The sequence below is a fragment of the Phocoena sinus genome, chromosome 9 (assembly GCF_008692025.1).
Source record: "Phocoena sinus isolate mPhoSin1 chromosome 9, mPhoSin1.pri, whole genome shotgun sequence".
In the NCBI taxonomy this organism is placed as follows: Eukaryota; Metazoa; Chordata; class Mammalia; order Artiodactyla; family Phocoenidae; genus Phocoena; species Phocoena sinus.
The window spans coordinates 32,143,522-32,170,586 of NC_045771.1; the positions used below are offsets into that span (position 1 = coordinate 32,143,522).

Sequence of the window (27,065 nt, forward strand, 5' to 3'; positions counted from 1 at the left end):
GAAGTTTTAGAAAACAGTGTGATTTAGAGCTTCAGCAAATGAGTGGCTAGTGTACATTTGTTATTTTAAGGCTACAGATAGAATATTTACATGTTGACATCTCAATTTACCCTGAGAGCTGAAAAGCACATCCATTAATAAGGCAAAGCTTATAAAGTTAAAGGCACAACGGTATCTCCTTTCTGTAAATGTGCTGTTTGAGAACATATCATTGGACTTACGTTAGAACTGATTTCATGTATCAAAGAGTGGTATTGAAATAGGATTCTATTGTATTTTGTTCTAGGTCTTTGTATTTTGCTTTGTAATCCTTTAAAAAACTCTCAAAGGACTTTGTATCTTCTCTATCCCTGGACTGTCATATTCATGTGCGTTTCTGTAAGTGTTGGATGATGAGTTCATTTCCATCCACAGGCATGTTGATTCTATTTTACTGCACGTGTAGCATCTCATGAGCGCACCCTCAGTGCTTGACCTTCCACTACACTGAGGGGTGTCTAGAATAATGGACCATTAGGAGCACAGGGCTTTTCCCTTAAGGAGTATGATGCAACCGAAGAGGCAGGATAGTTCTAAGTGTGTGAATGCACACATGAACACAATCACCCAGCCTGCTAGAAGCTTGATAAACTTCTCCTGGGAGCTCTAAATAACATGGTGACTTTGGCACTGGCCTCTGACTCCCACCTTCTCATTTCTCTGATGAGATAGGCTAAAGGATATAAAAATAAGCAAAAACTCACAAGCTAGAAAGAATGCCATCATTAGTAAAATGGTAGCTATTGTTTATTACCCTTGCACTATTGTCCAGGCACCCAGCTAAGTGCCTTACGTGCATTATTTCGTTAATCCTTCAAAACAACAGTGACAGCTCTCTGGGTTAAGTACTCTGTTAACTTCATATAAGTGGAGAAGACCCAGGGGAGTAAGGTAACCAGCCCGAGTGTACATACCTTGGAAGTGGCAGAGTCACTATTCAAATCCTTTCTGTCTGAAAGGATTTGGAAAGAGCCCACTCTCTCAGTTGTTGGACTTGCCATGTCCTGAAAAATAAAGGAGTATCTTCTAGGTAGAATGTTTGTGTGACCACACAGAGGGATGAATGAGGACCAACCGACTCACTTCCTGGGTCCCTGTGATGCTGTCTCAGGAGGTGGACCTGTAACATTCAAAGAGCCAGCCAACTCCTACCTCCTAGGATTTGGAGAGGCGAGGACAGGCTAAGGGGTAGGTAGGGAGTTGTCACTTGAAATCCCTCTCTATGACTGTGAAGGAGAAGCATCAGAAAGAAAGGTTGCTGCAAGGACCAGAGAGCTGTCTGGGCAGTGGGGCCACTACCTAACATTCTGTCAGGACAGAGGATGCCACAGACAAGTGCTCATGCCTAGTGGACAGGTTCAGCCAAAGAGACTTCTTGTCCTTAACACACAGGCTGGGGGCACCTAACAGGAGCCCATATCTCTCATAGAGGCTGTGGCTCTGACTTCCTGTCACTCTCAGCTGAAAGCAGCCTTGCGATGTAAATTTGCACCAGTCTGCTCACTGCTCCCAATATTAGAGGAGCATTTGAATGGCAACTGGCTGGAGAGTCAGGGTATTCAGGGAGCTTCTACCTTACCTGCTTATGGATAAACACCAGATCTGGGTTGACTCCTACTGACCCAAAGATGGAGTAAACAGAAAAAAAGAAAAGAAAGAGAGAAACCCATAGGGCCTATGAAAGATTTTGCAGCATAGAACAAGGAAGATAACACTTAAAATGCAAAGGAACAACCTACATCTGACAAAAATTATTATGAGAAACGAGTAAATTTTAGAAAGTAATTTTTAGATAGCATCTGCTTTGTGTCTTAAAATTCAAGGAAACATAGGCTCTGAAGTGAGACGGAATGGTGGGTGAGCCAGATTGTGATGGAGAGCTGACTGGCTGCACAGCTGAGGGGAAGAAAGCAGAGAATGGGGCGTGGATCTTGGAGGCAGATTGCTGGAGTGAGTCCTGGCTGCACCCCTTGTAGCCACACAACTGTGGACAAGCCCCTTGCCCTCTCAGTGCTGCAGTGCTCTTACCTGTAATGTGAGGACAGCGGTACCTACCTAATGTGGTCATTACGAGACTTCAGAATACGCTAGGAGAATTAAAGTATCTATTAGAAGTAAGGGTGAAAAAAATCAGCACTATAAAAACATTGAGGGCTTCCCTGGTGGCGCAGTGGTTGAGAGTCCGCCTGCCGATGCAGGGGACACGGGTTCGTGCCCCGGTCTGGGAGGATCCCACATGCCGCGGAGCGGCTGGGCCCGTGAGCCATGGCCGCTGAGCCTGCGCGTCCGGAGCCTGTCCTCCGCAACGGGAGAGGCCACAACAGTGAGAGGCCCGCGTAACGCATAAAAAAAAAAAAAAAAAAAAAAAAAAAAACATTGAACCCATGACAAATTTAAGATTTCCTAGAACCCAGAGGAAGGGATTAAAGTGACAGATTAGAAATGAAGATACATGTGTGTAGAACATAGAGAATGGAGATCCACTGGGAGAAAAATTGGTGCTCCTCAGAGACTAAGACGAGTGAAATGGTTGCTGTAACCAAGGTGTAGCAGAGTCTTTAGATGAAAAAGCTACATGCCAGGAAAATACCAGCCAACACCAGGAATAATCTTAAATGTTATTTATTAATTTTAAGGTTAGAAAATTGATGTAATCAGGCAGAAAAGCAGGAGGCTTACCTGAAAGGGAACAAAATCCACGTGGCCGTGGACTTGCTCCTGTGCACTGTTGGATACAGAAGGAGTCTTAGGATACCCCCTAAGAATGTTTTTACCCAGACAAAGTAAATGTAAGAAGGAAATAGAAGTCATCTTCAGATGAGCAAAGATAGAAAATATTCCCATCCGCAAGCTGCTTGAAAAGTAAATGAACTAAAGATTTACCTAGTTGGGAATAAGCATAAAGATATTAAGTGTGGAAATAATGGTAGGAAAGTGTACAGAGAAGCAGGAAATCGGTTATTCTTACCTTTGGCTGAGGCATCAAAGTGCTTACGAGAATCTTTATAGACTTACTGATTGTGTTGGGCCAGAGCTGTGTTTGAAGAGTTACATAGATGATTCTGATGAGCAGCTAGGATTGAGAGCTACTGCTTCAGCAATTTTAGTCAAGATAAAGTATGTACTGTACAGAGATAATTAGGGAAGTGGGGATATTAACAAAGATTTGTAAAAAGTATCCCTTTATTCTCAAATTTATGGTAATTGATTTGAAAATAGAAAACTATAATATATAAAAGCAAATTTTAATAAAAGATTATTTTCCAATGGCAAGAGTTAATTTTATGAAAAAGTTTTCTTTCCTCAAATGTGTTTTTAATTTATACATAATTTCAATCAGAGGTATCATTGCTTTAATTTTTAGAAGTTGTAAGCCTAAATTTCATCTAGAAGAATAAGCTGGTAGTATAGCAAAGAAATTCTTAGAAACTGATATTGTGAAGGAGGCTTCTCCTTTTGGTGGATAGCATTTAATAATACAAATGAAAATATTCGTACTGGAGAATTATGGATAGGAAGATAAATGAAACAGAATAAAAGATATAAAAAAGACCCAGTATTATAGAAGTAAGGCAATTCATAATAATAAAAGGATACTTCTTCACAAAGATATTATAAATGTATATGCAACTAATAACGGATCTCAAAATATCTGAAGCAAAAATTGATAGAATGAAGGGAGAAATAGGCAATTTCATAATCATAGTAGATTTTAATATCTCTCAGTAGTTGATAGAACAATTAGTAGTTGATAGGGAAAAAGAACATAGATAATATGAACAACACTATCAACCACTTTAATTAATTGACATTTGCATTCAGTGACCTCAATAGAATTAAATGAGAAATCAGTAACAATAAGCTATTTGGGAAAATTCCAAATATCTGGAATTTTTTGGAAAAGAAAAACTTCAGTGTGACAAAGACAGAATCACAAATTTAGAAAATGAATTGAATGGCAGCAAAATACATCAAAATATTTGAAATACAGCTAAAACAATGTTGAGAGGGAAATTGAGAGACTTAAATGCTTGTATTAAAAAGAAGAAAGATCTAGAAATCAGTGACCTAAGATTCTACAGTAAGAAACTACAAGGAGGAGAACAAAGTGAAGACTAAGTAGGAGATTTTTGTTGTTGTTGTTAAAGATCAGCAATTAAGAAAATACAAAATAGACAATACAGAAAATTAATGAAGCCAAAAGCTGGCTATTGAAAAAAATCAACAGAATTGACATATTCCTGGCTAAAATGAGCAAGAACAAAAGAACACAAATCACCAATATTAGGAATGAAAAAAAAGGATTATTATCACTATAGATCCTACAGATAGTAAAGTGATATTAAGTGAATACTGTGAACAACTCCAACACCCCAGGGGAAGTGGTCACATTTCTTGAAAGATACAACTTACAAAATTGATACAAGAAGAAATAAAAAATCCAAATGGCTCTGTATCTATTTTAAAAATTCATTATTAAAAACCTTCCCCTAAAGAAAACTTCAGACCCAAATGGTTTCACTGGTAAATCCTATCAAACATTCAAAAAATAAATAATACTAATATACACAAAACTTTTCAGAAAATACAGGAGGGGGCATCATGGCCCAACTCATTTTTTGAGGTTGGTGGTATCCTAATCTCCAAACTGACAAAGATATTTTAAAAATACAGAAGAAAAACATGGACCAATCTCCCTCATAACTATAGATGCAAAAATACTACTGCTGGTGGGAATAAAATTGGTGAACACCTGACGAGGAATTTGGTAATGTATTTCAAAAGTCTTCATTATGGTGAGGTATGTTCCCTCAATGCCCACTTTCTGGAGAGTTTTTTTGTTTTTTAATCGCAAATGGATGTTGGATTTTGTCAAAAGCTTTTTCTGCATCTGTTGAGATGATCATATGGTTTTTATTCAATCTGTTAATGAGGTGTATCACACTGATTGATTTGTGGATACTGAAAAACCCTTTCATACCAAAATGTTTTTATTTTTTAACCCAGTAATACTACCTCAGTGAATTTTATAAATATTCCCACAGGTTTACCTCCAGGTATGTTAGAACAATTAAAAGCAAAATAAGTGATAAACAATGAGCTTTTTTAGTGTGTAAGGGTTCATTTATGGAATACTATTAAAATATTGATATAGATTATTGAAGTGGGAACTGTTTAGCAAACTAAATGAGAAAGTTTGCTTAAAACATCTTCCCTTAAGTCCTTGATAGCTATTTTTAGTACGTGCTTGGAAAAAATAAGTTGTAGAGTACCAGGCAAACTTAACAGTAACTACTTTCTGATGATTGAATCATGGATTTTTTTTTTTCTTTTTCCCTTTTATCATATTTTCCCAAGTTCAGCAAACGTGTATTGTTTTAAATAAAAAAATAGTTCAAATATGCTTATAGATGTGGATAAACACACTTATTTAGTTTTTTATTAATGTTGAGTAATAGTGCCTCTTTTATGAAATTTAAAATTATTGATTTTTGATATGAAAAGTTTGTTTCTAGTCAAGGGTCATTGAGAATGACTAATCCCAGTAATAGAAGCTATTACTTCTATCAGCCTTAAATAAGTAATTGGTACATGTGGTGTATTGTACTGGTAGTACAGAGACATAAAAGGCATGGTTTTAACTGTCTAGTAGAGGTAAAGATATAGCTAATTGTAGCAATTAACTGCCCAGGGCAGAGTTGGCAGGTTGTTCATCTGTGCTCCAGTTCTGACTGATGGGTGGTGACTGTCTGGAGAGATGTATTAAGACAAATTGGGAGGCCAGTCCTGGATTCGGCGTAAAGTGTGCTGATAGTTTAATAAATGTCTACTCCGAGCAAGGGAGCAGAACAGCGAGGCATTGTGTACGATTCTTGACCTAGTTAGGCAATAAAGGTAATCTTATTTTTACAGATGAGCGTGGGCCACTGAGATGAGCACTGATGGGTGTGTGCAAGGTGGTAAATTGCAGGCCAGGTCAACGGTAAAGGATTAGGAGATTAGTTCTGGCTCTGGCTTCTGTGGAATCAAGCCATTTCATAGATTCTGTTAGAATGGTCTACATTTCTGTGAGATAATTGGTGGTTTATTGAAGTATGACTTCCAGATTTTAGCCTCAGGAACCAGATAAATCTAAGTCAGTCTTGATATATGATTCACGATATTCATTATGTAAATGTATTCCTATCATGACAGTTTCTGCACATCCAGATTATTTTGTCCATGAGCAGGTAGGATGTTATGGCCGCAAGGTTGGGGCATAAGAGTGGGAGGGGAGAGAGCAGGGAAAACTTGCCTCTTCTCTGTCATACTCCTCCTGCATTGCAGGAAAGCTCATGTGATGCCATGACATGCCTTCTTTTCTGTGTCCCGTGTATGTCTTGCCACATATAAGCAATGTCTGAAATGTGTTCACTCAGCTGAACTATTTAGACTTTTTGACATTTTATTCTTATTCCAGGAAGTTATATCTTGTTCCTGGCTAGTGAATTTCTAAGCCTTTGTGATCATTGAAGGGCAGTGACTGTCCTTCTCCAAAAGACTGTGTAACTTTCACATAGCTGTTCCCACCCTCTGGGCTCTACTTAACCACTGTGTGTGTGTGTGTGTGTGTGTGTGTGTGTGTGTGTGTGTGTGTGTGTGTTGTATATGTAAACCCACTCCCAGAATATTTCACCCCTCTTAGAGTGAGATTTATTTGCAAGTAGGATTTTTTCCCCTTACTTCTTAGAAGAGCTCTTAATTTTAGTTTCAAAAACATTTTGGGTCTACTGGAACTTCTTACCACTAAGACAGAGATTTAGAACTAGATAGATGAATTTTTGTGTTGGCTTCTTGGAAAAATATGTATTTTCCATCTCTCTTGATTTAGAAGCCAACAGCCTTCCTGATTTTTGAGACCCCTGCTCCCCATTTCTACCATTTCAGCCGATGTTTGAAACACAGCCAGAGGCAGATTTCACTCCAGTCCAGTGCAGCCTATTGTATCTTTGGAACAGCTTTGACCCTTAAACATTCCTTATTATAATGGTGATAATTCTGTTCCTTGGGAATCAGGTAAATAGTTAAATACCTCTTTAAACATGAAATGACTTCAGATATTGAAAGAATACTATCGTGCTGCTCTAAGTCTTTTAAGCATTCCTATTTTCTTTTTATACTCAGTTCTGTTTTCAGGTCCTTTTTCTGTTGATCATTCTTTAAATATTTCACCCAGAAGTGAGCCCAGCAGTCCAGGGATTGTCTAGTTCTGACAGCTATTTTCTATTAATTAATGAAGCCTGATGTGGAGTCCTGATTTGAGGTGTGGTGGAGGAACAGTGTTCATTTCATGGTTCAATCCTTGAATGTAGTATTGATTGCAGCCCCTAAGTGATTTTCATACTTGCCTCTGTGTTTCTACTCAAGAACTGACTCATATTTATTCCTGTGAAAGTCCATCTTGTCAGATTGGGTTCATCATTTCGACCATCCCTCCCTTGCAGTTTTGTATCATTGGCATCCACGACAGTGGCCAGTGTGTTGAGTAGGCTGGAGCTGAGGACAGAATTCCTCTGCAGTCTTCTTGCAGTTAGATCTCTATTAACGCTAGTGGGTTTTGGGTTTGGTTTTTTAATTTTTAGGTAGTCAGTGCTTTTTGATAGTATGCTTTTGGGGAAGAGCATATTTAGAAACCATTTTTCTTATTGAACTGTTATTTGCACTTGTATAAAATCTCTGAAGAATCTTGGGGGAAAAACGATTAAGTTTGATTACATTATGTTAGTATATGGTCAGTAACAATGAAAGTACGTATAGAGCATATGGAAAGCTGTTAACTACTTAGAATATTGTCATATATTTGTCTTTCAAACTTTATTTCTTTGTATCGGTTTGAATAGTGTTGTAAACAATACTTATTTTTGAAGCCTTTTCTAGTGTTCCATAATACTCTAGTCATAATTAAAAAATACTTCAGTGAGTAGGCTTTGGAGGAAGACTGCCTAGGTTGAATACCAGCTCCTGTTGAAATGACCTTGGGAGAGTAAGTTAATCTTTTCTGAGCCTCAGTCTGCTTGTCTATAAAATGTGAATTTAAAAAGTGGCTATCTTCTGGACTTAGTTTTAGGAGAAAGTGAGTATGAAAACCTAGCAATAAAAAATAGGCTCTCGGGCTTCCCCGGTGGCGCAGTGGTTGAGAGTCCGCCTGCCGATGCAGGGGACACGGGTTCGTGCCCCGGTCCGGGAAGATCCCACATGCCGCGGAGCGGCTGGGCCCGTGAGCCGTGGCTGCTGAGCCTGCACGTCTGGAGCCTGTGCTCCGCAACGGGAGAGGCAACAACAGTGAGAGGCCCACGTAACGCAAAAAAAAGAAAAAAAAATGCTCTCAGTAAAAGTTATCTTTTATAAGTATTGATATTTTTTAATGTTACAAAATCATTCCAGCTTTTCATAAGACAGAATAATTTTAGCTACAAGTTTGTCAATATGTTTTAAAATTAATCGGTGATATGTTTTAATTGTGACTTACAATCCAAGTTGTAGGGTTTTTTTCCTAAGAGGATTACATGCTATAGAAAAAGTTGAATAGCTAAAGTACTTTTCTTTTTATTATTACTGGTCAGGTCCAACCTACTTCAGTTGATCTTACAAAACAATGAAAGCCAAAAGTAGGAACTCTGTATTGGTCAAATCCTTCATTAGTAATGGACATGGTTTTATTTCTTGCTTGTGATTTTTTTCAAGATTCTATAAAGCTTCACATTCTAATGAAATTATATTTTTACTTATCAGTGTAGCCGGTTTTAAGAATTTGAGTCTGTTTTCATAATTATAGTTAGCCTGTGTCTTCAAATGACTCATTACCCTGAAATGCATTTCATTCTCAAGTAATTCTGATGCATAAACCAAGAAGCTATCTGCAGATTCAGCTCTTCCTTTTTTTTAAGGATCGGCCTCTTCAAGCGCAGTATGATACACATTTGAAGTCCTTTTTTATTACACAGTCTCCTTCAATATTAACACTTGTATCTATTGTTGATCTGCCCTTTTTAAAAGTAATGTGCTACATTCAAAATTAAGCACGCTGTTACAAAGAAAGATCTGCTAAGAAAGGTATACTTCTTACAAGAATGTTATAAGAAATAAACATTAATAGTTGAAAACTGAGAACCCCTGCTTCTAACTTTAAGACAAGGATATAAAAAATGCATGTTGAATATATGTAACATGTATAAATAAATTCCTGTATGGCTATAGAGTAGAATTATTACCTGGCATCTCTTAAAGCAGGGGTCGCCAACCCCCCAGGCTGCACAGCAGGAGGTGAGCGAGGGTGAGCGAGTGAAGCTTCATCTGCCACTCCCCATTGCTCCCATTACTGCCTGAACCATCCATTTCCACTGCCACCCCCCAGTCCGTGGAAAAATTGCCTTCCACAAAACCAGACCCTGGTGCCAAAAAGGTTGGGGACCACTGTCTTAAAGCAATAAACATGGGATCAGGGGTCAGTTTAATGGAATGTGTAAAATCTTTCACATTCATTTTACCTGAGGTTTCCAGGCTTTTAGGAACTTTAAAAAAAAATAAAATCATATTTGTTGTGTATACTCTAGGGGTCCTAGAGACAAATGTGGCTGCTTCATTGATCTCATTTTGAAAATGAAAGATCCTGGGGACAAAGTTGCATAGCTTGTTAGCCCTACTTCTTCCCTTAAAAGAAGCTAATGTAGGTGTCTTGAACTTCGTCATAAAGGTTAAGCGTCAGTCTATATTGGCAAAGCAAATGAGTTGGCAGTTTTATGTTTATGATCCTGTAGACATATAATTATACAACATTTTCAGCAGAAAAAAAGATTGCCCACACTTGACAATGCCACAGTTAAAGCTAGTAATTTTAAAATAAAGCCAAAATACAATGAAAAATACATTCAAAACTTTCACAGTAGTAAAAAGAAAAAATATTAAAAATTTTCAGGGGACTTCCCTGGTGGCACAGTGGTTAAGAATCCGCCTGCCAATGCAGGGGACACGGGTTCAAGCCCTGGTCCGAGAGGATCCCACATGCCGCAGAGCAGCCGAGCCCGTGCGCCACAACTACTGAGCCTGCGCTCTACAGCCCGCGAGCCACAACTACTGAGCACAAGTGCCACAACTACTGAGCCCACACACCTAGAGCCCATGCTCCGCAACAAGAGAAGCCACTGCAATGAGAAGCCTGCACACCACAACAAAGAGTAACCCCCACTCTCCGCAATTAGAGAAAGCCCACATGCAGCAATGAAGACCCAATGCAGCCAAAAATAAATAATTAAAAAAGTTTTTCAGACCATAAAATCTGTTTAAACTGGAAATAGCCTATGATATATGTTTACCTCTTATATAAAAGTTAATTTTAACCCATTTATCAAAAGTTCACTCTGATTTAAGAATAACGTGTGTGGTTAAGAAATGGCTTGAGTTAGTGTCACAGATATTGTCCATCATAAAATACGTTGGATGTGTAAGTAGACATCAGGTAATTTTAACTGGTTGTTAAAATGTAAGTTTCAGCAGAGGACCCATAGTGATATTAGTTTAGTTACTAAAATGAGGACCAAGATGCAAAATTTTCAGAAGACAGTTTGAAATCCAGCTTTGACTTTTAAATTCCTTACCCACTTTAAGGGTATAAAAATACCTAATTTTTGGAGATTAAAGAGAGAAAGGTTTTTATGAAAGAGCATTTCTCTGGAGAGAATGCTGGGCATCCCCCCATTTAGTTGCTTTTCCCTTCACCTCAAGAGGAAAGTGCTTCAGCCAGACTATTTAATGACTTACTAGGTTTCTCCTTATGAGGTCTTAGTGCTCTGAGTGGAGGTGAGGCTGAAAACAGCAGGCATTCTGTGGAAATGACAAAAAGATGGTTGCAGTGGTCATCTTGCACTCCCAGATTTTCTCTAAATGAAGATTCAGGAGTGTTTCCCATAGACTAGGTTGGGCCATAGGCATCAAAGAGTAGGAATGAGATTGATTCAGATCCAGTTCAGTAGGGCTTCCCTGGTGGCGCAGTGGTTGAGAGTCCGCCTGCCGATGCAGGGGACACAGGTTCGTGCCCCGATCCGGGAAGATCCCACGTGCCGCGGAGCGGCTGGGCCCGTGAGCCATGGCCGCTGAGCCTGCGCGTCCGGAGCCTGTGCTCCCCAACGGGAGAGGCCACAGCAGTGAGAGGCCCGCGTACCGCAAAAAAAAAAAAAAAAACAAAAAACCCTGCTCTAAGATCCAGTTCAGTAGAGAAGTCTGGAGAACATGGAACCTCAGCTGACAAAAAACTGGATTCTAGATGCTACAGAAGATATGTATGCAAGGCTGGCTTCATGGGTGTGCAGGCTGTGTCACAAAGGGCCATGCACTTAGAAGGACCCTAGACTTGGTTAAAGGGTATGCTGTTACCATCTTGAAATTCTTAATAACTTTTAGCAAAGAGCCCATGTTTTCATTTTGTACTGGGCTCTGCAGGTTATGTAGTCTGTCCTAAATTTATGAGTTACATTGGGGAAACTGTAGATGAAGGGTCCCCAGCAGTGAGAAGGGGGTTGTGGCTTTCTCAGGCTACCAAGCACTTCATGGGAAAAGAGGAGGCTTTAAGTATTTGCCACACCCAGTTGGTAAGGCTAGTTTCTCGACTGAACCAGTCAGGTAGAATGCTCCTGTTCTCTCACCTCCATCTTCATCATCATCCTCTACCTCTGGTCCCTTCCAACCCAGAGAGGACTAAAACAGCTAAGAAAGAGGGGGAGAAGATTGGATAAAAGAGAGGTTTTCTTTTCTTTCTTTTTTTTTTTTTTTGGCGGTACGCGGGCCTCTCATGGTTGTGGCCTCTCCCGCTGCGGAGCACAGGCTCCGGACGCGCAGGCTCAGCGGCCATGGCTCACGGGCCCAGCCGCTCTGCGGCATGTGGGATCTTCCTGGACTGGGGCACGAACCCGTGTCCCCTGCACCGGCAGGCGGACTCTCAACCACTGCGCCACCAGGGAAGCCCAAGAGGGGTTTTCTTAAATGCTTCCTTCCCAGGTGGTGCAGATCTTAGTTGGGGAAGGGAAGCCATCATACCACTGAAGTTGGATATTCTAATAACCAAATTGAGAGTTTTATATTTTAAAGTGACTATAGGAATTGTATTAGATAAAAGTAATTAGAAAAACCATGGGGGCTATCCCAAGTTTTCATCCAGAGGTGGGGGATGAACTACTGCATTGAATAAAAATTAATAGAAAAGTGAAGGACAGAATGAAATTGCTTTTGTAATTGCATCTCTGAAGTGATACTTATTCAGCTTATCGATTACATAATTGAATTTGGAGAATCTAGAAATATGAAATACTTTTTGATGTCATAAACCACTTTGACTTTTAAGTGTAAAATGATCCTCTGAAAGCTAGCTTAAATTTATGGTGAAATTGGACTTTTCTTAAATTGTATTTCCTAATCTAATTTGGTAATAGGAGAAGAAACATTAGATTTTCCCAGTTTTGCACTTGTGTTTATCTAGTTTTTGGCTTGCTGATAGTGGTCTTAAAATGGAAAAGTTGAGTTAGTCAACGCAGTTGCCTTTAAATTAAGGAAATGTATGTAATATTTCTTCAGAAAGCATGTTTAACATTTTGGACAGTTAAGCTTGATTTATTGTAATTTAGTTTTTCCACTGGCAGTGACATAGAATAATTTTTTCTGGTAGCTATTCCAAATGACCTGAGTTAGGAAACTGTTGCTTGTTTTCAATACATTTCTACTGCTATTTTCCATATTATGCAAAGGCCATTCACTGTAGGCTAATTATAGAAAATTGCATTTAGTGTCAAGTGGATGTGAAATTTACTTCAACGCTGATGGACTGACATTTAAAGTAAAATGAGGCTATGTTCTTTCCTGGGACTCTGTGAACTATATTTTAATGTCCTTCAATGATGAGAAGACATTTACATCTTCCTAATTTTCTGGAGGTTTTTTATTGTAGTTGGTTACACTTCACAAAATGTGAATATTGTGATTTTTGACATAAAAAATTCATGAAATATTTTCTTCTTCAAATATTTATAAGATTCTTTCTGTATAAAACTTGGAGATTTATATTTTGTGATTTAACGTGACAAGGATTATGTGTAATGTAAGTTCGATAAACATATTATTTTGTTTTTGAATTTTTGCTAAAAGTTAGTTTGTTGTTGATATTTTTTATTTTACTCTAAATGAGAACAGACTGTACCTAAAATTCAGATCCTTGAAGGAGTAGGCGTCATGGGAAAAACTGTATTTGCAGCTTTTGTAATTTAAAAGACAATATTCCAAAGGAAGAAAATTTGAAAGTAGACTGAGTGGCATGGCAGGCTGGTCAGGCTTTGGGGTCACAGTCCCCTTACCTCTCACTCACCACCTGACATCACATGTAAGCTGTTACTCATGACAGTTGTGAATACCATTTGGAGCAGTAATCACAGAACCTTCGTATAAATAGCCTTCTGTATATTTTCATTTCTTTCTTGAATACATTCCTCTGATTTTGTTCTAGGCTCGCAGGAAGGAGGTATTTATCCAGGAACGGTATGGGAGATTTAATTTAAATGACCCATTCCTGGCACTGCAGAGAGACTATGAAGCAGGTGCTGGCGATAAAGAGAAGAAGCCAGTTTGTACCAACCCCCTCTCCATCCTCGAAGCAGTCATGGCCCACTGCAGAAAAATGCAAGAAAGGATGTCCACACAACTGGCTGCTGCAGAGAGCAGACAAAAGAAGGTATTGAGACTTTCAAACAATTCTTTTTCCCATAACACAGTGTAGAATGAAGAGACCATCTCTGAGGTTGTTGTTTTGTTCTTAAATATTTTCAAGAAGAGTTGGGATAGGGACTTAGAAATTCATACTGACAAATTTTGGTGGCCCTTCTCAAATGTAACTCAAAATAAACATAACACTAAATCATAAAAGAAGTATGACAAATTATGTTTCCCATAATATTTACTGTGATGCTTTCATTAAAATAATGGATTTTCTTTTTGGAGGGGATGGATTTCCCTTTCCTAGTGCCCTAAGACATGCTTAACTGTCAGATGAGTGATCCAGTAATGCAACCAGGACTGATCATATGGTGGCATCCCCAACTTAGTTTATCCAACTTTTGTCTCCAGTATTTCTTTGCAACTAGAAATTATTTTTTTTTGAAAATGAAAATAATATGAGAATAGAATGAAAGTTTGCATAGTATACGCAGTCTCACAACATGTCATCTTGAAGTTCTGGTTCATCTCAGACTCACCTCTGGGGTCTGATGGTGTGTCTGCTGCAGACCTCCAGGCTCCTATTCACATGTGTTTCATTTAAACCAGCCTCCTCCCCCCTCCTCACCTCCCACACCACACACATACATATTATTGCACATGAACACATGCTTCAAAGATTCCTAAGTGATAAAAGCTTACTGCGATCAGCCATAAGTACATAGAAGTTTAAATTTTGTCCTTCTGATATGCCGCTGAGACTACTGATTCCCTTTATTAGAAAAGAGAGTGAGGAAATCAGAGAAGGTAATGATGTCTAATTACTAGAATTAAAAGTAACATGTTCTTCCAACCATTATTAAAGCATAAATTAAAATGTTTCTTCTGTTTGTCCTTTTCAGAGAACTTATTATAGCTCACATTTAACACCTGGTTAACAGTTCACCTGAATGCACTATACTGTATAAATGTCTATGATACTGTCATTGAATGTGTAGGTTTTCTCCCTGTAATTGTATCCTTGCATTAATGTATATATGCCAGCATTCTGATATAGGTGTTGAATAAAAACAAACCTTTTGCTCAGTATGTCACAGGGTAGAAAACTAAAGCACTGGGTAAAATAGTAAAGAATAGAAGGCCTTCCCTGCCTGGGAGACCGAATCACACAATTTTACACTGGACTCTGCACACCCTCTACAAAGCCCTGCAGACAACCACTGAGGTCTCTGGAGCTTTTCAAAAATCCCCACAAACCGCATAAGCAAGAGCCAGTGTGTTTCCGCTGATGTCACTAAAACTCATTTGTATGTCTTGGATGAGACACATTTCAATTATGTTCTTAATGTGTCAAATGAGCTATTTCATGATAAAGTACATCTGCTTGGTTTTATGCTGTGTTATCAAAAATCAAGAAAATATTTTTTATTGTAGTTTTCATTCAATACATAAAATGCATGCTTTCCTGAATTTTACTTGTTTTGCATTGTATCTATCATTCCTCTTATAAGAGAGAAAAAAGAAGTTCATTTCGAGTTGAATCAAAGATTTTATTATCTAGTTGATTTTTTAAAAATCAGCTTACATCCTGTTTATTTCTGAATGACTGGGTCATTTCCAACCTGGCTGGAAGTGAAAGGAAATTGTTTCTGTCCTAGGGGTCCTGAGAGACTAGTATGAAATGAGCCAGTGATCTGTCTCCCGCCTATAATGGAGATACAGGGGTCCTTTATGGCCAAATTCACTGGCTGTGCAGTCTCAGTGAAGGGTCTGTCTGAGAGGCAGTGCTACCCTTTGTCCCTAAAGGATATTCTATTACGGTAGATTGTAGCATGTGAGAAGAGTTACAGTTTGTACTCTTATCCCAAGTCTTTATTTATAAAGAAAGTATTAGAGCAGCTAATAAGGCCAGTAACAACAAAGTCATTTTAGCAACAAAATTACCTGTCACCTTTACTCTTGAAATTAAATATATTAACCAAACATCTTCAGTTCTCTTGCATGTAGAGTAAATTGGAGCTTTAGAAATCTAAAAGCATTAAGACACAAAAATCGATTATTTTAAATGAGTCCGGGTCTTTAAATCACTGTCACAGCAAAAGTCAGGGAAAGCAAAGTTCCCATTATCTACAATCAAGTATTTATTATCTGACACTGGGCATAGCTCTGTGGTGATTCTAAGACATTTGGCCTGAACACTGCTCTGGTTGCCCTCTCAAGGCGGGAGAAGAGACTTCGTGCTTATTGATGCGTTGGTTCCTGCTGAGACTACTAATAGGAGGGTTAACTGTTTGGTAATGTGTGTGCCAGGAAAATTTGGGCAAGAGTCAATTTGGCAAATGGCCTAAGCCTCAAGCCACTTTGAATAAGCTAATGAGTAATCATCATGGGGAACTTTGCCTCTGGTAATATACTCCCCCGTTTAGAACCAGTAACCTAGGGTGCTTGTTATTTGGGTTTTTATTATTTATCTTATGCACAATCTGTTAATACAGCTTCTTTTCTAATTTATTTTCCGTCATTTTATTCATACATAGTATAATTTCTAGCCCTGAGATAGGAAAGATCTTTTAATTTGATCAGAGCCTTTAAAAGAAAGAAGCCAAAATAACGACTAGGAAATTCAGAAGGGGACAGTTTTTTTCACCAGAGGAAAAACTAAATGTAGTTCTGTGTATTAGACAGAGCTCCTTCTAGGCGGCCGCTCGGTATGATGTGGTCAGTTGCATGCTGGTAGCTGCGTCAGGCAGAATTTGTAGTTGCGAGCAAGTGAACCCAGTATTCTTGAGTTAAGAGGAACAGCATTCATTTGTTCGCTTACAGCATGGTAGAGCACGGCTGGGAGAACTAGGGGACAAGCTTGTACCAGCCAGCATCACTGACAAATGCTCACCGTAGATCTAGTCTGCCGTGGCTGATCCTTCTGCTGAGAGCTAGATACTGAAGTTTGTTGACGCCAGACAGCACCACTGCCATCACTGCTCTGGGTCTTGAGTGGTGCCTCCCCCTGGCCCTGCTTCTTTGCATTACTCATTTCCTAGTTGAAGCCTAAGAGCAGGTGCATTTGGTTGGCCAACCTTAGGCCCCATGCCCTCTCCTTGGCTACAAGACTGGGAAAGCAACTATTGGCCGTATTTAACTACTATAGGAGAGAACGAGAGGTGGAGAATTCTCCTGACATAGGAAGGAGTTTCAGGTGCTAGACGACCAAAGAAATGACAAATGGACGAGAAAAGAGCAATCAAAATAATGCGTTTTGTTTATTTCATATGCCTTTTCCTTCCCATTATAAATAATTGTAATTTGTTTTGCCGTTTGTATTCACTGTTTTCTACTTCATTATATAATGGTTATAACATCCAAATATAATTTAATTTTAAATTGTTTTCATGATTTTCATTCAAGGATAACATGGTAGAGAAACAGCTGAAATAACAATTTTAGGAAGAATGTTTAGGACGCTTTGTACATGAATGATTGTTTTTAGCTCCTTCCTCTTTTTTTTTTTTTTTTTTTTTTTTTTTTTGCGGTCGCGGGTCTCTCACTGTTGTGGCCTCTCCCGTTGCAGAGCATAGGCTCCGGACGCGCAGGCTCAGCGGCCATGGCTCATGGGCCCAGCCGCTCTGCGGCATGTGGGATCCTCCCGGACCGGGGCACGAACCCTTGTCTCCTGCATCGGCAGGCGGACTCTCAACCACTGTGCCACCAGGGAAGCCCCTGAGTCTTTTTTGTATAACTCATTATTACGTTTCAAGATGCATTTGGACTCCCCAGGAGCACTGCAGAGTGGGCATTAAGGGGAGCTGGAGACTGAGGTCTGCAGCTCTGAGCAGGGATTTAGAGGAGAGAACAACTTGCCTCATCCATGTCTTCCCTTCTCTCTTTTGAAACTAGATCAAGAGAAAGGGGCACTTCATCCCAACTTACCCTTCCCCCTCCCCGTGTCCTCAAGTCCATTCTCTGTCTGCGTCTTTATTCTTGTCCTGCCCCTAGGTTCATGAGAACCATTTTTTTAGAGGGGTGGGATAGGCAGGGTGGGAGGGAGATGCAAGAGGGAGGGGATATGGGGACATATGTATACGTATAGCTGACTCACTTTGTTATACAGCAGAAACTAACACACTATTGTAAAGCAATTATACTCCAATAAATATGTTAAAAAAAAAAAAAGAGGAAGGGGCAGATGAGAACTACAGAGCCCAACTGCTGACTGGTAGCTCCAGCCCCTATAAAGAAGAAAATCTCAATATATTTCATCGTTATGTGTTTGTTTACCAGGATTGGGCAGGTGCCAGTGAGGGTGACCGTGTGGAAAAGAGGACAAGGGTGCAGTGAGTGTTAAAAGACGTGAGGGAGTAATAAAGAATATAATAAAATGTCATAAGAATATTTTGTGGTTGTGACAGACATGTAGTCTGCTTTCTCATTTTACAAATGACCATAATTGCTTGCCTCTCTCTTTTTCACTTTGATTTAGAACTGATCGCCTTTACATTGCTGCTCTGTTCCACCTACAGAGCTTTTCCTTTCATTCTGGAAAAAGTTGTTTGGTGCTCCCTTCATTCAGAGCTCCCAGTCTGGGTGCTGTTCTTGGAGCAACCACCCACTTCTTCACTACCAGTGAAGTTGTGTTAGTTCTTCTAAGCTCTTCCACATAAACCGCTGCTTTTTGCAAAAGGCTTTGGTAATACTGCTCCATGCAAAATTCCCCTTCAGCCATTACTTGGAAGTGGTTATGAGTAGATATAAATTGGACAATAGTAGAGCAGAGTCAGCTGGAACTCGGTAGTCTTTATACACAGGAAGCTGTGGTTCCTTTATAGTCTCCTCAGTGTGCAGTTTAGTTGGGGGTGTCTGTTCCTACCCCTACCCATCAGGTCCACAGTCCGTGGATCACTGCTCAGAATTGTCCCAGATTTGGCCAGTGAGAGCCCTTTCAAGCTACTCCTTTTGATATATTCCCATCATCCTTTGAGCACTTCCTTATTTTCTTACAGCAGGGTATTTTTTTCTTGCAGGCTCATCGTATACTTTTCTTTTTCCAACCCCTGCAATTAGCTCTTACTCCCAGAAGCTGTTACTTCCATTCCTTTTTAATGGAAAATAGTGTTTAGAAATGAAACTAAAGCTAGGAAATTATGTATAATTATCATATTTATACATATATTTTATATACACACAAATCTATATTTTATTTATCTATAGTTCTGTCTGTATGAAACCATGAGTTCATACTTATATTGACACCTCTGATTCTAATCCAAAACCATAGGGGGGGGTACATTCTTGTCCTTTCTCTATTTAAAACTAACTTCTCCAACAGTGAGAAAGCTGAAACCCATTATACTTCAATATATTACTCATGTACTCCAGCCTAGAACACACAGAGAGTAGTTTCAGAATTGTTAATCCATAGCACTATAAAAAGCAAACATGCAAACCTGGAATTTACTATTGTTATAGCTTTTAAAGAGATATTTACATTAAAGTGAAATTTACATCTTAAGCACACAAATTGATGTTTTAAAAATGCATACACTTGTGTAAGCTGTACCCCTTACAAGATAGAAAATGTTAACATTACCATAGAGAGTTTCCTGGAGTGTCTTCTCCATAAATCCCTCCCCCACTTTAGGCAGCCACTGAACACTCTTCTGATTTTCTCATCATGGATTAGTCTTACCTCTATACTACAACTTCAGGTAAATGATGACTGTAGTTAAATAATAAGCCTTAAATGCACAAACCACAGGTCTTTCAACTTTGTTATTCTTTATAAAAATTGTTTTGGCTGTTTTAGGTCGTTTGCTTTTCCATAAAAATTTAAAATCAGTTTGCTGGTTTCTCTGAAAGCTTTCAGGGATTGAAGTTTCATTGACCCTTTAATATGTTGAGAATTGGCATCTTTAACAAAGTTGAGTCTTCCAACCCATGATTATAGTATTTTTCTTCATTTTTTTCAGGTCTTCATGGTTTCTTTTAGCAGTGTTTTACTGTTTTTAGTTTAGTAGTCTTAAATGTCTTTTGTTGGGTTTATTTCTAAATATTTGATGCTGTTATAAACACAATTAAGTTTTTGCCAAACATTTGTTGTTAGTATACAGGTATTCAATTGATTATTTGTATGTTGACATTGTATCCTGTGATCTTGCTTATCAGTTTTAGCAGTTGTTTTGTATATTTTATATGATTTTGTGGGTAAACAAGCATGTTACCTATGAACAGAACCCATTTTACTTTTTCCTTTCCAAATTGCCTGCCTTCCTCTTTTCCTTTTTATCCCCATCATTGCACTGACTAGAACCTCCAATACAATGTTGAACAGAAATAGTGAGAGCAGACTTCAGAGGCTTTTCCTTTATTTAGGGGGAAAACAGTCTGTTTCATGGTTAAGTATGATGTTAGCTATACTTTGTTATAGATGCCCTTTATCTCATTAAAGTTTCATTCTATTCTTTGTTAAGTGGTTTTTATCATGATTGAGTTTTGAATTTTGCAAAATGGTATATATCTATTGCTGTAGTCATGGTTTTGCACTTTATTCTTTTAATATGATGAATCACACTAATTGATTTTCAAATATTAAACCAACTTGGATTCCTGAGGTGAACTTCAGTGGGTCACCTTTTATTACTCTTTTTAAATATTGCTGGATTCAGTTTGCCTGTATTTTGCTAAGGAGTTTTGTATGTGTGTTCATGAATGATAATTTTTCTGTAAATTTTAAAATAATACTTGACTGGTTTTGATATGAAAGTAATCCTGGATTCATAAAGGAAAATGGAAGCATTTCCTTCTTTATTTTCTGAAAGGGCATGTATGAGTTTGGCTTTCTTTTTCTTTTTTTTTTTTTTTGCGGCACGCGGGCCTCTCACTGTTGTGGCCTCTCCCATTGCGGAGCACAGGCTCTGGACGCGCAGGCTCAGCGGCCATGGCTCACGGGCCCAGCCGCTCCGCGGCATGTGGGATCCTCCCGGACCGGGGCACGAACCCGTGTCCCCTGCATCGGCAGGCGGACTCTCAACCACTGTGCCACCAGGGAAGCCCCTGGCTTTCTTTAACGTTTGGTAGAAGTCACTAGTAAATCCATATGAGTTAGAGGTTTTCTTTAGGGGAAAATGTTTATTTGTGAATTCAGTTTCTCATAAAGATATAAAGCTATTTCAATCTTTTATTCCATTTTATGTCAATTCTGAAAGTCGTGTGTTTCGGAGGAATTTGATTTGTTGAATTTATTGGCACAAGGTTTTCATTATTATCCTTTTAATATTCATTCCATAGTGGTACCCCATCCTTTATTCCTTTTATTTGTAATTTGTGTTTTTCTATATTTCTTAATCTGTTCTTTAAATGTTTAACAATATTAATGATATTTTATTTGAAAAACAACTTTTGGCCTTGTTAATTTCTCTATCATTTGTCTTTTGTATTCCATTGATTTTTACCTTTATTTCTTTCCTTTTACTTTGTCTTTCATTCACCTAACTTTTCCTTGCTTCTTAAGGTAACACTTAGATGATTGATTTGAGACAACTCTTGTTTTTTAAATAATTTTATTGAAGTATAGTTGATTTACAATGTTGTGTTTAATTTCTTCTGTACAGCAAAGTGACTCAGTTATACATTTATATATTCTTTTCCATTATAGCTTATCACAGGATATTGAATATAGTTCCCTGTGATATACAGTAGGACCTTGTTGTTTATCCATCCTGTGTATAATAGTTTGCATCTGCTAATTCCAAACTCCAGTCCTCCACCCCCACCCACTTCCCCACCCCCAGCAAACACAACTCTGTTTTCTATGTCTGTGAGTCTGTTATTGTTTTGTAGACAGGTTCATTTGTGTCATATTTTAGATTGCACATATAAGTGATATCATATGGTATTTATCTTTCTCTTTCTGACTTACTTCACTTAGTATGATAATCTCTAGGTCCATCCATGTTGTTGCAAGTAGCATTATTTCATTCTTTTTAATGGCTGAGTAATATTTCATTGTGTGTATGTATGTGTGTATATATACACACACACGCACACACACACACACACACACACACACCATATCTTCTTTATCTGTTCATCTGTCGATGGACATTTAGGTTGCTTCCATGTCTTGGTTATTGTAAATAGTGCTGCTGTGAACATAGGGGTGCATGTATCTTTTCAAAATATAGTTTTGTCTGGGTATATGCCCAGGAGTGGGATTGCTGGGTCCTATGGCAACTCTCTTTTTAGTTTTTTTAGGAACCTCCGTACTGTTCTCCATAGTGGCTGCACCAATTTACATTCCCACCAACAGTGTAAGAGGGTTCCCTTTTTTCCACACGCTCTTCAGCATTTATTATTTGTAGACTTTTTAATGATATCCTTTCTGACTGGTGTGAGGTGATACCTCATTGTAGTTTTGATTTGCATTTCTCTAATTAGTGGTGATGAGCACCTTTTCATGTGCCTATTGGCCATCTGTATGTCTTCTTTGGGAGAAAACTCTTCTGATGTAAGCAGTTAAAGATATGTTTGTCTGTATCCTCTGCTTTTGGGCCTTTAAATACTCCTCTTTTACTGCATCCCACAAATATTGATATTTTTTATTTTCAATCAGCCCAAAATATATTCTGACTTCCTGTGTGATTTCTTCTTAAACTTTTGTACTATTTAGAACTATGTTTTATTTTTGAATTTTGGGGTATTATTAATATCTTATTGTGATTTATTTATAATTTAATTCTGCTGTGGTCAGAGAACATATTCTGTAACATTTTAGTCTTTTGTAATTTTTTGGTGGTTTTTAATAGTTCAGCAAGGGCATCTGGAAAGACTGCATCATCTGTAGTCCTAGGGTATTCTGTTCCATAGTGTCAGTTAGGCCAGGTGATTTTCATAGTGTTATTCGGAGCTACTGTATTCTTGCTGATTTTTTAATCTAGATGAGAGAAAATTGTTATAGATTTGTTTTTCTCCCTTCTGTCAGTTCTCGCTTCCTGTATTTTGGAGATAATAATTCAGCCATCATTTATATTGTAGTTTCTCTGTATGTAATGTGTCTTTTTCTCTGGCTGCTTTCAATACCATTTCTTATCTTTGTTTTCATCAGTTTTACTCTGATGTGCCTAGGTATGGTTTTCTTTATATTTATCCTGTTTTGGGATTTCTGAGCTTCATGGATATGTAAGTTTGTTTTCTACCAAATTTGTGAATTTGGGGGCCATTTTTTTCTTTTAATATATTTTTCTTCCCCATTCTCTCTTTCTTCACCCTTTGGAAATCCAGTTATGTGGAATTTAGACCACTTTATATTGTCCTACAGGTCACTGAAGTGCTCTTCACTTTTTCAGTCCTTCTTTTCTGTGTTCCTCAAATTGGATACTTTCTTTTGCTCTATTTTCAAATTCATTGTTTTTTCTTTCCTTTTTAAGTTTTCCTCTCTCAAATCTTCTATTAAGCTCATTCAGTCAACTTTTTTTTTTCATTTTAGATTTTATGCTTTTCAGTTCTAGACTTTCCATTTGTTTCTAGTTTGCATTTCTATGCTAAGACTCCTATCCTGTTCAGTCACCGCAACTATATTTTCTTAGAAAATGGCTGCTTTAAGATTCTTGTTTGCGAATTCCAGTATAGATCATCTTAAGATAAGTTTCTGTTTGAGTACATTTCTCTTGACAGTGGATCACCTAAAATACATTTTTTGCATGCCCAGTAATTTTTTATTGCATACTAGACATTATGGATGATGTGGTACAGAGACTGTGGATTCTGTTATCTTCTGAAGAGTGTATTTCTAGTAAGTAGTTAACCTGGTTAGATTCATAGTCTGAACTCTGGCTTTTTGCAGTTGGCAATAGCTGAAGTATTTGCTCAGTTCTCCATTCAGCAGCCACCTCTGTCATTCAGTATTGAATCTCTCCTATGAATGTATAATTCAAGAGTTAACCAGTGATGCTGGTGAGGTTAGTTGCAGTGGCTCCAGTTGCTTTCATCCTCTGGCTCCTCAGGCCACTGTAAGGGGTGCTTTGTGCTTGAGCTCCTGCTGCCAGAGCTATCAGCACAGGGAATGGCCCTCACTTGAAAAGCTCTACAAGGAGAAATCTCATCCAGTGCTGTTGACTTCTTCCTAATGGGAGGGTGTACTCCTCTCCTATTTTTATCACTTTTATTGCTCTCCAGAGCCTTCAAATAGTTATTTTCTTAATGTGTTTTCAAATGTTTATCGTTATTACCTGCAGGAGAAGATAGTCTAATAAAAGTTGTTTCACCATGACTGGTAGTGGAACTTTCTCTGTTGTACTTTTTATTGTTATATTATAATTGCTATCAACCTTATAAAAAACATCATCTGTATGTTTGATATGGTCAGCTCTCTAGATCTTTGTTTGCCTGTTAAATGTGTTTTCAGAGGAAAAACACTGTGTAAAACTGACACTTTAAAATAGCACAAATAGTTATTATGTTGTGAAATGAAAACTTAACATTTTTTAGTGCCAGGCACAATGGTAGATACTTGACATGTGTTTGCCTCATTTAATCCTATAATGTAATGACTGTCATTGCTCTGTTGTGCAGATAAGAGAACCAAACAGAACTGATCTTTAGAGGGAAAACTTATCAAGGTGACATGGCCAAGAAGTTGGGATTAGAATTTAGTACTATAGTTCTTACTCTTTCAAGGACAAGAACTTTGTCTCTGGGCCAGAATAGTCAAGGAATTTTTTTAAAAATAAAAATTAGTTTTTAAGCATGGGAATATGTTTATATACTGATTGGAAGGAGCTGATAGAGAGGAAGACATTTAATATTTATAAAGAGCAGTGTGATCACTGATGGAGCAAGTCAGAGGTGACAGGGAGTAATGAAGTTAATTGTTGAAGAGAGTCTGACCTTCAGCAGATGGAAACCTCTCTCCCTTAGAGTGAAGGGAAGGACATATGGATTGGAGTGGCTATAAAAAAGCTTAAGGGACGAGACAGGATGTAGAGGGAGTGAGTTAGTCTGAATTTTCTTGATAAAAGAGTCTATTAAGGTAGACTGAGAGTCTCTTGAGTTGTCATTGGGTGAAGTATTGGGGAGAGTAGCAGAGGTTTAAATATTCCCTGACGTAGTAAATGGTAGAGGAGGCTAAACAGAGTTAGGTACAGTGATTGATGGTTGGGGCTCAGAGCTCAATTGAGTTTGGAACCATGTGTTGTAGGTGCATGGTTATGTGGTTTCCTCTGTGCTTTGCTATCTGTAGTGAGATTAAAAAGACTCATGTTCCTCCGAGACCAGATCTATAAGGCATGAATGATGGAAGGACAAAGATGCAGAAGAATTATGGGTGCTTTTATAGGAGTATAGTCTTCTGTATAAATATCTGAGATTAGTTGAGTTGATCTCCTGTTGGAAGTCTTTAATTTGATTCTAAAATGTAAGATGAAAGTTATTTCAAAAATAAAGTGTGGGGCTTCCCTGGTGGCGCAGTGGTTGAGAGGACGCCTGCCGATGCAGGGGACGCGGGTTCGTGCCCCGGTCCGGGAAGATCCCACATGCCACAGAGCGGCTGGGCCCGTGAGCCATGGCCGCTGAGCCTGCGTGTCCGGAGCCTGTGCTCCGCAACAGGAGAGGCCCCAACAGTGAGAGGGCCACATACTGCAAAAAATAAAATAAAAATAAAGTGTGGTGACCCATAGTATAGAAATTCTATGGGCAGCGTGTGTGATGTGGTGGGAAAAACTTGAGACAGTTGGAGACCTGAATGAGTGCTGGGATCCTGACATGGAATAACTGGATGACATCAGGGAAATCACCAACTTGGCCTCTAGTTAGTTGTTTCAGAAAGTGCAGGTAGCCCTTAAATTCTACAAGAAAACTTTTTTTCCACCTTCAGAGATAAATTAGGAAAATCATATTTTAAAAATAAGCTGAAAATTGACCTGATATGTGCTTTTTCCTACATTGCTCTAAGAATTTGGAAGGGGAGGGGGTAATACAAAGCATATTTAATATTTTCTTTATAGCTCTAATTTTCTGTATGCCTTCCATAGTAACCTATTGCTTGATGCATTTAGAAGAGTTAAAAGTGCTTTAGCTATTAGTAAGTCCAATTTTCTGTGAGACACCCAGATGAATAAAATATACATATACATCTAGTATAGGACAGCACTATTGTCTCCCAAATCTTACGTAATCTACTTATGAAGTCACCCCCAAATTTCATATAGTAGAGTAGAGTGTATGTGTATGGATAGTTGTCTCTAATTATTCTTGGGGAATTATCTGTATTCCTGATCACCTCTTTATAGGACCCATTGCATTGCTATTCGGCGACTTCTTCAAAGCAGGAAGAATCCCCAAGTAAATGAGTAATACCTCTGACTGCTGGTTGGGCAGTGAGCCGTTCTCTGCTTTTGGTCTCGTGCATGACTGAGGGGAATGGGGTCAAGGATTTCATGGTGAGGAACAGGAGCACGTTCTCAACTGATAGATCACATGCGAGCGTTTCCTTCCTCTGTCACTGATGACTTGGAACTGGCTTGAATAATCCTTGTCTCTCTTGAGAGTATATTTGTGTTTAACATCTGGGGGTTACGGGAGTCCTTTCCATGTCTTTCATCAGGTAGATCTACTTTAACCTTAAACTGTAAGGCCCTTTATGGACCACTAAGGGCAAGTTTCTCTAGTTGAGAAGGTAAGGCGTGTGGACCGGCCTGACGACTACAGCCCAGCTTGGGATGTATCCCTCACAGGCACCTCATGGCAGATGTTTCCTGGAGAGAAGTGGGAAACCTGGGCGAACATGTTAGAATAGTGCATCTGTAAGGCCTTCGTATCCAAAAAGTCCATCAGCCTTTGGAAGTTTGATGTCTTTGTGAACTGTGTTGATTTCATTTGTTCAGTCAGTAGTTTATTAAGCACCACTGTGTGCCAGAGACTGTTCTAGGTCTTGGGGACACAGCAGCAAAGAAGACACAGTCCCTGCCCTCGTGGAGTCCTGTTGTAGTCGAGGTAGGCAGGTGCTAACCAAAGAGTGCTAAGTACAAGGGTGGGAAGGACTGTTGGCTTCCACAGGATGGTGAGGGCAGCCTCACTGTGAAGGTGACAGTTGAGCAGAGTCCTGAAGGAAGAAAAAGAGCCAGGCTTTTGTGCCGTTGGGTGTTTTTGTGCATATTAGAAAACCCCACCTGGAGGTTTAAAAGTTTTTAAAAGCTTCTCCTCTATGTTGATCAGTTAAGGAAATGTTGCTTTGGAAAGTCTAAATCCTAGGGACCTGTGGTTCAGTGAGCAGACAGAGCCTTTTTCCTAAAGGAAAACGCACCCTT

The 27,065-nt window shown here is 38.7% G+C and overlaps 1 protein-coding gene across 4 annotated transcripts in view; it reads left to right on the forward strand.

Moving 5' to 3' along the window:
- Positions 1-27,065, forward strand: part of CTTNBP2 (cortactin binding protein 2) — a 175,428-nt gene that overhangs the window by 67,829 nt on the left and 80,534 nt on the right. For 3 of the 4 annotated variants that reach the window (XM_032643252.1, XM_032643249.1, XM_032643254.1), the window contains exon 3: positions 13,565-13,789. The exons of the other annotated variant lie outside the window; for it this stretch is intronic. In XM_032643252.1, coding sequence (XP_032499143.1) covers positions 13,565-13,789 — 225 coding nt within the window. The remainder of the gene's footprint in view (positions 1-13,564; positions 13,790-27,065) is intronic. 4 annotated transcript variants of the gene reach the window in all.